This window comes from Cyprinodon variegatus, unplaced genomic scaffold (genome assembly GCF_000732505.1).
Source record: "Cyprinodon variegatus isolate N-32 unplaced genomic scaffold, C_variegatus-1.0 Scaffold0, whole genome shotgun sequence".
Taxonomy (NCBI): domain Eukaryota; kingdom Metazoa; phylum Chordata; class Actinopteri; order Cyprinodontiformes; family Cyprinodontidae; genus Cyprinodon; species Cyprinodon variegatus.
Genome location: NW_015150453.1, coordinates 1,720,921 through 1,732,907, shown reverse-complemented (window position 1 = coordinate 1,732,907; position 11,987 = coordinate 1,720,921). Strand labels below are relative to the sequence as shown.

At 36.7% G+C, this 11,987-nt stretch overlaps 1 protein-coding gene across 1 annotated transcript in view; it reads left to right on the top strand.

The window, feature by feature from the left end:
- Positions 1–11,519, top strand: part of LOC107081913 (collagen alpha-1(I) chain-like) — a 36,621-nt gene extending 25,102 nt beyond the window's left edge. The window contains exons 17-25 of the mRNA XM_015370312.1: positions 4,096–4,167; positions 4,647–4,682; positions 7,756–7,800; positions 7,882–7,914; positions 8,531–8,677; positions 9,033–9,209; positions 9,493–9,583; positions 10,507–10,584; positions 10,740–11,519. Coding sequence (XP_015225798.1) covers positions 4,096–4,167; positions 4,647–4,682; positions 7,756–7,800; positions 7,882–7,914; positions 8,531–8,677; positions 9,033–9,209; positions 9,493–9,583; positions 10,507–10,584; positions 10,740–10,945 — 885 coding nt within the window. The 3' untranslated portion in view covers positions 10,946–11,519. The remainder of the gene's footprint in view (positions 1–4,095; positions 4,168–4,646; positions 4,683–7,755; positions 7,801–7,881; positions 7,915–8,530; positions 8,678–9,032; positions 9,210–9,492; positions 9,584–10,506; positions 10,585–10,739) is intronic.
- Positions 11,520–11,987: the final 468 nt, after the last annotated feature.

Below are 11,987 nucleotides of genomic sequence, written 5' to 3'. Positions count from 1 at the left end.
GCAATGAATTCTGGGATGTTGCAGATTTTCAACAGTGGCCCAGAGTGGTAAATTAACACTGTAGACTGAATCTGATATGAACGTTAACTTTATTTGAATGTTGCAAACAACAAATTAACAAAACAAAATTGGAAAAACAAATTCTCTCACAAAATTAGAGACAAGTTTTTCTCAAACTTTTTCTCCACCGACATCTCAAAACCTCTTGAGAAGGCCGTTTCTGTTAAACTGTTTCTAAAAAATATAGGCAAAATAGTAGATAAAGAATGTAGCATCCATTGGTACCTGTTTTGGCACACGTTGCAAATCCACAACATTGAAATCGAGATGCCTCTGGTGAAAAACCCAGAGGAGATTATATCTACTAATTGGCATGTGTCATATCTATACATATCTATACACATTCATGATTCATCTTATGTAGTATTGATTTCAAAATAATGGAAATCGGTAGTGATACTTAGATGAAATTGGTGCTTAGAAAATCTGTTTCAGTGACACCAAGGACTCAGCCATTTTGAAAGTGAGTCAGCAGTGCTATCTGGTGAGCTGGAGAGAAACTGTTTGTTGCAAATGCACAACCAAGTCCTTCTGTTGTACTTCTGAATAACACAGGCTCTTAAATACGGATGTGGAGTAATTAGCTAAGTGGCATTTAGCTGTTGCAAATCTGCAACATCTGCCTGGAGAGGGTTAACATGGGGGAACGGTATCTGATGCGGTGTAAATATCATCAGGCTGCATTACCTCTACTCATGGGTGTGAAGTTTTTTAACAGGGCGTTCAGATCTGGTGAGTGTATGAAATTAATAACTGGGGATGTCTAATTTTGAAATCCTGTGTGTTTGGGTTGTTATAGTAACGGCGTTACTAACGCCGTTACTTTCAACGCCGTTACTCTCATCCCTGGTGGTAAGATTTTGATTGTACTGTAGTTCCTTTTACAATCTCTGACTCACTGAGTCACTGAGTGACTTTCAAGAATAATGAAAAATTCTGATGAATAATAAAACAATCAATCAATAAACTTTTAATGTTTATACATCTGTAATGAATTACAGCCAACTCATCTCAGTTAATCGTGGCTTATTAACAGAAACCCAGCCAGTTTTATTTAGGGTTGGTTTTAAATGAAATGAAATTCTCGCTGGGTGTCCCCCACTTTTGGTTTAGTTTTTTTTTATTCTTTGTAACTTCCTTTAGTTTTGCATAAAAGGGTTATTCTTGGGTACTGGCAGTCTTTAGGAAGTCCTAACATCTGTTATTTGACTTGACAGATCGAAAAAGGAAGTGAGAACAGTCTGCTTTCTTGTGAAACAAGTAAATACCTTTTCAGCAATTCTTCTACAATGATAGTCATTTTAATTTCAATCTGATGCTTATTGAAGTGCATTTACCTGTAAAAGCAATAATTACATTTGATAGCTAGTTTAACCAAAAACTTAATCATGTATGACCTTAACTTAAAATCTCTGTTCTTAAGTTTAATAGTACAATTTTAGATCATAAAGATTTTAAATGATCAATCAATAGAGTCCTTTTTATTAAGTCAGCAGTTAATCAGGTTTTAGAGAATTTTTTTATACATCCCGATAGATATATAATAGTAAAACCTTTTATAATATAAATGTGTCAGTGAGGGCATATTGGTCAGCAGCTGTGTGGGTGTGAATGTCAACATAACCAGTGACCTTATCATCTGAAACATGAGGGACTTCCCCTTAAAGACGAAAATATTAACACTCTGATCAACATGATTGTGTCTTATAAAGGTTATTATTTGAGCTTTTGCCAAAAGCCCTTTTGTGTGTTTTGACTGTACTGCATTTTAAGTCTAATCTCTGAATGTTTGACTGAATGAATGACTCCAGTGAATTTCATACCATGGTCGATAATTCCCTACATGAGGCTCATGCAGCAGAACTGTAAATTATTCTGCTTATTAGTGTATTTCTGTACTGAACTGAGGTTCTAGACCAGGGGTCTTTAATTCCGGTCCTGGAGGTCAAGGGTTCTGCACCTTTCAGATGGGTCTTTGCTTCCCTACAACTAAATCAAATGGCTGAAATACCTCCTCAGCATTTTTTTTAGACCTAGACAATTTTTATTGAAATTTCGTTTTGTACAGCTTACAGACAGTAAATAAGCAGCAACTGAGCCGTGAAAAGAACATTTCCATTCCATAAAGTGCAGCAGTGATCGAGTGTAAACAGTGTGGGAGAAAAAATGTGGTGCAAAACGCACTGATATGGAAGTTCAGATCATTTCAAGACAAATATATGTGGTGCAAATATGCAGAATGGGGGTTTGTTATCAGTGTGACGCAGAGTCTGTGACTTGATTTAGAGTTTTTTCAATAGTTCAGCAGTCTGATGGCGGTGGGGAAGAAGCTGTTGCAGAATCTGCTGGGCCTGCATCGAATGCTGCAAAGCCTCTTCCCAGAGGGCAGCAGGGAGGAGGCTTGTAGTCTTTTTCACCTTTCGTCCTTCTAATGACCTGATTATTTAACTTTAAGATGCTGGAGACTGGATCTCTAGGACTGGAGATGAAGACCCCTGTTAAAGAATATCAGAGAGTAGAAGTGGGAAAACAGTCTTCCAGCTTTGTATGCATACAGAGCAGAGATCGACTGATACCTTTTATTCTGACACCGATCCTCAATTCGTGCTGCCGATATTTTTTGGCTGATTCTTGAAGCCAGTATTTCTTTATCCATGTAGTACATAATAAAAATGACACAACATAGACAAACGTTAGAGTCTCAACATTTATAACAACATTTATGAACCAATCAAACAAAACAACAGGGATGGAAGGAAAGGGCGATGCAAGCGCTTTACTTGATCTCCACAACAGAATGATTTTTTTTTTGCCCATTCTGTTTCACAAAATAATTCAAGCTTAGTCAGATAAGAAATACCCTATTATATCTTTAAAGGTATACTAAAGCATTTATGCAAGTTCTTTAAAAGACCCGTCCTCTCCACTTTAAACAAAAAAATGAGCATGCACGAGCCTATTGCATCGCTCATACACACTTTCTTTCCAAAAGAAAATTTGCAATTTTTCCACTATGTCAGACTCACCGCTGGTAAATGAAAAAGGGGACGAGCACGTAAATATATCACCATTGACAAATAACAATTAGAAGGACCACTTATTTTGATGATGAACATCCTCCACTCTACCTTTAACTTTGCATTTTTCAGAACTTTAAACCATCGCATAATTCTGCTATGAGGCAGGCAGTGCTCTCCTCCTAATATAACACTTTGCATGAGACAGCACCTTCGTCCACATGTTTGTTGAGTCTCAAACAGCTTGTGGCAGACATTGGCGTTTTCATGTCTACAGCCTCTCCCACTTGAGCTTTGGATCTTTGTAGCTCCTCCAGAGTTACCTTTTAATTTTTTTTTTATGAAGGAATGTTCTTGTTGCTCTTGCTGTTGATACATATACTGGTTTTTCTCTTATATTTTACAAACATGGACTCTATTTACTGTTTAGACGAACTGTGAAGGCAGCTGATGTTTTTGTTTAGAGGTGTCACAATAAATGGGATTGAATACAAAAGAACAAAATCCTAATAAAGTTAGGATAAAGGATTATGAAACATGGATTATCTTGCAAAGCTGTGGACTCAGTTTAACATTGTTGGTTAAAAGTTTAACGTCACTCTTTGTTTCTTAAATCAAACTTCTTTTTCTAAACGTATTCATAAATATTTGCAAATAATTGTTACTGCTGCGAAATTCCCTTTGTTAGCTGCTAGATATTCAAGTTTCCTGAAAGTTTTCTTTAAAGGGATCGTTAGAGTTAAGGTTATATAATTAGATTTAATCAAACAGAACCTTAAAAAAATGGTTTCTTTAGTTTGGTTCTTCAATATTCTTTTATAAGTTGCAACCAGTGATTTGATTCTTGGTTCTCTCCTAATATACATCAGTTTTAACATTTTGAGTTGTTTATTATGTCATGTCAGCATTCCTAATACAGTTATTCAAGGGGTCTGTAGATGTTGATAACTAGTTTTAAAAAAATATGTTGAAACCAAAAGATTTCAACTTAATTACATTTCTGTTTTTTGTCCAAAAGGGAGATCAAGGAGAACCTGGAGATGCTGGAATACCAGGAAAACATGGACCCAAAGGTCTTCAGGGTCCAAAAGTATGTGCACAGCAAGAAATAAGAGTTAAAGTTTAAATCTTAATCAGTTTTGTGTGAAAATTCATAAATCATAATGTTTTTACTGAAAACCTTTGCAAAATATGACTGAAAGAGTTTGAATTTGCTTTAACTGATTTTAAGATCAGTTTTAAAAACTGCAAAACAAAAAAAATATATTATTTTTAATTGCAACTTATCAAAATTTGCTATAATCCAAATATCCAGAATGCTATGATTAGATGGATTTTTCTTTATCTTTTTAATCTTTGTATCTTTAGATTTCCAGGTTGCACTTATTTTTTTTTTATTCATTTTATTTGTTAGGTCTATGTCAAAATCATCTGGAACTTCAGACGTCTATCTATGAAAATGTTTTTATGACAGAATCTTATATTCATTTACTTTGGAAATAAACTGATTTGTTTTTTTTTGTTTTTTATTTAAAAAGTTTCTATGTTTTACTAATTTATTTTTTCTAGGGGGGCAAAGGAGAGACAGGACCTGACGGGGTGAAGGTGAGTTTTATAAAAATGTGTTCTTTGCTTTCATGTTTTTAATGTATCTCTTTGTATTATAGGTTCATTTGAACTGGTCCCTCTCAGAAACACGTTATTATGTTTAAAAAGTTACAATACTGATTATAGATTCACAAGTGAGGATAAAAACAACAGTATACTTTACAGTGACATGCAGCAACACATCAATAATCAGGGAGAGTAGCTTATAGACATGCATGATTGAAGCTATTAAGGCTATTTTCAAACCTTAATGGCCTTAATGTTCAATTTCAATTTTTTTTTCTTCTACAATCCAATTGTTTTGCCTTGTTTTTCACATTTCCATATATGCGACTTGTATGTGATCTCCTGTGTGAACTGCATTCATACAACAAAATGTCCTGCATGTGCAGTAGAGGATGCAATGATGTCACAAGCAAGCGAGCGTGCTTTGTGTTTACGGAAGTAAACATGGATGGTAGTGCTGGAGCACATCTTGCAATCTTTCATCTCTTTTCCAACCAGAAACGAGTAAATTATTGATGCATTCTTTTCCAGAAAGTTGAAAATAAAGACTGCTGTCTGCGTTTTTTTCCCTCATGGTTGTTGTTTTACTTCCCACTTCTGCATAGCAAGACACAGAATAGTGACCTTTGTTGGGTATTAATGACGTTCAGGTCGGATGAATGCGACCTGGCCGTTCAGACAAAGGTCACATTTGAAAAGATCAGATTCGTATCGGATTCAGGACCACATAACTAAGGCTACAGTCACACAGCAGCTTGAAGTGACCCAAATCCGAATTTTTTTGCCCATATGCGACCTGTATCTGATCTTTTCATGACAGTCTGAACAACACACATCTGATTTTTTTCAGTGCAACCCAGGCCTATGTGCTTTGTGGTCCTGAATCTGTTACAAATCTGATCTTTTCAAATGTGACCTGTGTCTGAACTGCCAGGTCCCATTAATCCAAGCTGAAAGTCATTAATACTAAATGAAGGTAACTATTCTGCAGATGATAATACGGAGAGCCGTCTTTATTTTTTAACCATCTTGAAAAGATTGTATTGTTGATGCACGGCTGAGGTTAGAAATTAAATGAAAGATTGCAAGACGTGCTCCAGCTTTACCATCCATGTTTACTTCCGTAAACATAGCGCACACTTGCTTGTGATGTCATTATATCCCCTTCTGTGCATACTTAAATTGTAAGCACACTTAAGTCGTATGAATGCAGTTCACACAGGAGTTCACAAATTTTTGCTAATGTGAACGACCATGCAAAAGAATAGTATTTCACAAACAAATCGTAATTGAGCGTTACGGCCTGCAGTGTGAATATAGCCAAAGTGGCCTGGGTTACATTTGAACAAATTTGATCTGTGTTTTTTAGAATGTCATGACAAGATCAGATACAGGTCGCATATTGGCCGCAAAATCGGATTTGGGTGACTTCAGCAGGAAGTGTTAACATAACCTAAGACATTCCTTCTGGCCATTAATGGTTGTGTCTGACCGGGGAGGCAGAGGAGCTTACTTTTCCACACTAATTATCTGTGTCATATTTTAATGCCATAGTGACAGTTTTTAAAAATATGTAAATAAAATAAAAAAATTCAAGTTACTAAGTGCAGCTTTAAATCTTGGTATTTGCATGTATTTAATAATAATCCAAATGTTATACAGTAGCTACAATTTTTTCATCTTTAAAAATAAGACATAAGAACATTTGGACTGGTGCAGAAAAAAGTATTCATATAACAGAAAGAAATATTTCTTTTATTTTGACGGGCCCAACATATCAAAATATTTACTTCTGGTTACGATGCCAGCCTGAATACAAAAGGGTTCTGCACCAAAAGTTATAACAGGTTCAAAATCATCAGGGATGGAGCTCAGGTTCTGCCAGATCTTAGTAACGTTGTCTTTGCGTAACTGTTTATTTTTTGACAATTTAGCCAAAAAAAAAACGAAGGTGAACATTGGGACCGTTAAACTAACGAGCTCAGAAGCCATGAGATGCATTTTTCCTGCTGGACAGGTAAACAGGCTGGCAAACATTAAAATTGAAGGTTGAAACGAGAGCAGGCGAGCACAAGTGCGCCACCAGCTGACCCGGGGGTCAAACTTGTAGCTATCAGATTTTTAAATAGTCTTTGCAATTGTGAAATATTTTGGTTAATTAAGTTCAATTGTATATCTAGACCTCTAAACCTTGAGATTAGCTACGGTTGGTCAAATCACATAAATAAAAATTCTGGTTCTGGTAGACCTTTGAACACAGAGAGTGCATTACAGTTTGTTGCATCTGTAGCTGCATAGATCTACAGACACAGGATACTCACTCTGACTGCAAGCCTATGTTAAAAAAAGTCAACTTTGGGCACATTTGGGTCTGAACTGGACTAGAAAGGAGTGTACATAGGAAGCTGGTGTGTTTTTACATAACCCAAACAATCAGATGTATGTGCTTTACTCGTCTGAAGAGCACATGACACCATGACACCTTATGAGAGGCTGTGTGATGTTCTACTGAAAGGCATGAGACTGTCATGATCTTATGGCTGGTCTGTGACAGCAATGAAAAAAAGATAATTAATGAAGCGAACATTAAGAAAACGAGAAAAGTTCTTTGCTTGTAGGAACTTTTAGATAATGAAGATTTAAAAGCACAGATGTGTATATATCAGATTGGAGCTTTTATTTGACTGAATATGCTGCATTGGGATCTATAGAGTCTCATAAATCAGGATCATGTTTTTTTATGCAACGTTTTACACAATGCACCATGTGAACTAGAAGGACATCTGGAATGGACCCAGTCACCTCGTGACTGAGGGATAATCAGTTAAACTCGCGAGGAACATGCAATACTGTGTGACAACAAAGGTCAAACTTCAAACCAGCAAATCTCCCTGCGCCAAAAAGGGAAATCCCTGTCTTGTGTTGACATTTTTGTTTTTGGTTGCCTTTCCCTATGTTTGAGCTTAAGTAAACTACAATCTGTCAGATGATGTTTTTGTGAAACTTATGACTAATTGAGTCTTCCTCTTTTTATCAATGCTTCTTTTGTTGACATGTTTTTTAGGGGGCAGCTGGGACGAAAGGTCTCAAGGGAGAGAAAGGCCAAAAGGTAATTAAAATGTGACAAAGCTGTGCTTTCATTAAGTTTACGCTGCTCCTCTTTTTACATTGTTCTTTGTTCACCTTTCAGGGAGGAAAGGGTAACCGTGGAGACAAAGGAGAGGTGATCTAAGTGATTCTGTTGCATTTACAGTAACAACAGGTGCAGGAATGCATTGATCTGGAGAAAACAGACTCTACCTTTGTCAATGTCAAATAATCCTTTGTTCATACTGAAAATATAACCTATTAGTATTATTAGTTCACTTGTTGCCTTTAGGTTAAAAAAAACAGAAGCTGTATTCAGACAAATTTAAAGAACCAAACCTCTATCCTTATTTTTATTTCCTCAAAAGTTAATATATTAAATTTATGTATTTCAACCGAAGTACAATCCCTTTTTTGGGGAAAAACATTTGGCAAACAGGTGATGGACAAGTACAATTGCAGTTTACCATAAGTCTTTTCTAAAGTAGATAAAAAAATGTATCTTGATGAACAATTTCATCTTAATTATTATCCTTTCTGGTTGAGATGGAGTGAATTGTCAAAAAAAAAATTCAGATTAAGGATAGTGTATTAGTGTAACATGTATTGGTTAAGACGTTAAAGATGCTGAGAAAATCCCACCTTATTTGCAGCAAATCAGAAATCCAGGAGTCTATGAGCAGAAAAAAATAAACAATTGTTTTGTCTCTACTTTTCTTTTATTGCTTTAATCACATTTTTTTTCCTGAAAGCGAGGACCAAAGGGCGCACTTGGCCGTATCGGCGTCCCGGGTCCTGTTGGATCGCCTGGTGGCCCTGGCCCCAGAGGAGACCGCGGTCCAACCGGTGATCCCGGTGGCAGGGGCCGAGCAGGACCGAAAGGAGTTCTAGGTCCAGCTGTGAGTAACGAAATGTCGAAGCTTGACTCTGAAATGTTTGAAGCAGGAGTTTAAAGGCCAAAAATCTGAAGAAATCCTAAGAAGTAAATCCAACTGGAGCTGTTCTTCCACAGTTAAATACATAAACCCACATCAGAGATACGGGTTCACTCATAAAATACATTTAGTTTCATTGACATTTATAATGTTTAAAAACAAACTTAACCTACTTTTGCTGCATTCTTTCTTTCCTGCTAAAGTTTAATAAGTAATGAGAAACTTTTTTTGATTCCTGAAGCCTCACTCTAATTAGTTTCATTCAAACATGTTGATGTTCTGTATCAGAAGATAATCTGGGTTGTTTTTGCTCCTGAAGGGTCCTGGTCTGACGGACGAGCAGGTCCTACAGCTCTGCCAAGGCGTGGTCACGGCCCAGTTGGCCCAGTACGCCGCATCAATCCGGGCCAAGTGCACCCAGGGCTGCCCCATCAACAACCGGACTCTGATCGGCCCTCCAGGGGCCCAAGGACCACCGGGATCACCTGGCAAAGCTGTATGTGCTTCTTCAGGTTCACTAATGAGACAGTTACACTCAATTCTCCCGATATGTGGACCTGGATGGGTTGATTAGATCTGCTGAAAACAGATAAAATATTTTCAAATTAGCTTCAGCTCCCATATAGTTGTGTATTTATGATCAGTCTTTTAGAAAAATGTTCTCTTTGGTTCTGCTGTTAACAGATCAGGATTTCGATTCATTCTAGGAAGTGATTTTAAAATTTGTAGGTCAGACTTTGTCGTGGGAATCAAATAACATTTTTGTTTTTAATAACCAGGGTAAAGCAGGAAAACCTGGAGAAAAAGGAGCCCGAGGTGTTCAAGGTCAAAGAGGGCTGGAGGGGCAGAAAGGAGCCGAAGGCAGCAGAGGTAAATCTACCTGCAGGATGGAAAGAGACCAGCAGCTCAGACCTTTTCTAACTGATCAGTTCAGGAAAAACACAATTATTCTGCTCATTCTGCAGCTTACAAGAGCAGCTTCAGCCATAAACAACCATATTAAAGGACAATTGGGCAACACATTTGGCTTTTTAAAATACATCTTTACCCAAACTGAGAGAAAATAACCCAGGATCCTGTTTTATTTATTATTTCACCCGATTTAAGGAAAAAAATATATTATGATAATTTTATTTAACTCAGAAGGGACAAAATCTTAACAACAAAAACATTTGCATATTAATAAGGGATCAAATATTTCCTCCCCTCCCCATTTATCAGTTTTTCCAGTAATATTGTGATTTATTTTTAATGTTAAACTGATATGAAAATGAAATCCAAGCTGCAGCTTATATCTTAATATCTCATATCTGTTTTCTTTTCCTAAAACAACATAAAAACAACATAATTTCTTACGTTCAAACAATGTCTTCATATCGGTTTTGTGTTATCAATACTTCTAGAAGCTTATTATTCAATCTATGATTATTTTCTAAGTAGCCACTGCGGTTTTTTTGGTTCTTTGTGTTTTTTCAGGTCAGCAGTGGTTTTGGGGTTTTACTCAGAGGTTTAGATGTTCTGTTTTGTTTTCCACTTCCTGGATGAGACAATCAGTCTTTTAGTTTGAACTCTCCTGACTCACAATTTATACTAGAGGTTTGGATTTTTTATTTAATAAATGAAACCATAATTGAAAACCACCAGACAAAAAAAAACAACAAAAAAAAACAACAAAAACAAATGAAACCTTTAAGAGAGGAAATATATCCCAGTTGATAATTCCTCTAAATCTAAAGTTTTATGTTTTGGCTCAAAGATTTTTCCCAAACTGCTTTATGTGTTTCTCTCTGCAGGTCCAAAGGGAGCCAAAGGCATCCCAGGTGATCCAGGTAAAGGCCTGCCGGGCCCCGACGGACCACAGGGACCCAGAGGTAGAGGGATTTTATTTTTTTCTCCTGTTTCCATAAGGGTTATTCAGAAAATGTTGCTTAAAAACTCTTGTAGTACCAAATAAGAGATTTGGCTTTTCCATAAAAATGTTAGAAAGCCTCTCTGAACACTTTCGATTTCCCCTAACTTTCTCCAGGTGAGCCGGGTTACCCAGCAGAACCAAGGGACGGGACTGCGGGTCCACGTGGGCCTCGTGGTTTCCCCGGCCCGGTAGGGTCACCTGGTATGGTCGGGTTCCCAGGCGTCCCGGGATTTTGTGAGATGAGGGACTGCGGTATCTATGCGCCGGTGATGCGCAAAGAGCAGGGCCTGGTGAAAGGACCTGCAGCTTTAAACATCTGATCCTGAACTGAAGCTCTGTGTCATGGCAGGACAGAACTTCTGCTTTCAATGGCACATTTATCTCAGAAGCGATTTGCATTAAAAAGCTTTTGGGGAGGAAACTACCCAGAAGAAGAATTGGCTGCAGGCTGATTCACTGAGAACCAAATAATCAAATCTTCCATGTGAGCAAGAATCCTGCACAGCTAATTTAAATCTAAACCTGGAAACCGTTCAGTTTATTCTATTGTAATCTTAGGAAAAAGTAAGTTATTCATGAAAGATTCCTCCTTCAAGTTTAGTTTTGTCTCCTTTAAATAATAGGAAATCAGATTGTATGTAAATAACATGTAAAGAGTCTAAAGTTCATGTGCTGAATTTCTTTTATTTTTTGTTAGATAAACTCTAATCTTTTTTTTTTTACCTGAGTGTGAAGACTAAGCTGTTATTTCTCATTTACTCACATTAAATTCATTTGTTTCTTTAAATTATATAATCGATCCCCCACCTAAAGTTTAAGCCTAACTTTTAACCATTTGATGTCATGAAATGTGCAAAAAGTGAATTTTATGGAGACATGACATTGTCTTGCAGATTAACCTTTTTTGAAATAAATCATACACATGGTTTGAAGTGTGCAATTTTTTTTTTTATTGTTTTCTTAAAGTAAGTAAAGCAGGCATTCAGAAACGTCCATTTGATCCGTTTAAAAGGCAGTTTTTGAAAAGAATATAAAAACGATACATGGGGATTAAACATGGAGACACATTATTTTAATTTGATTGAGTTTGATTAAATTAAAATGGCTCGGAGGTAAACGTAACATTGGTCCTAATCATTTTTCATCACAATATACAGGTTCACATTGGCAAAGAGTAGAAAAACAAGCTGGCAAAAGCAAATACACAAAAGCATTCTAGCTGCTCCTTCTTATCACATGTTATTTAATTCAGTTTATTTATATAGCGCAGATTCGCAACACATTTCATCTCAAGGCAGTTTACAGAGACTACGTTCACATGTTACTAGCCTCCCAAGTTACAGTTTGCATCTCTGTGATTGA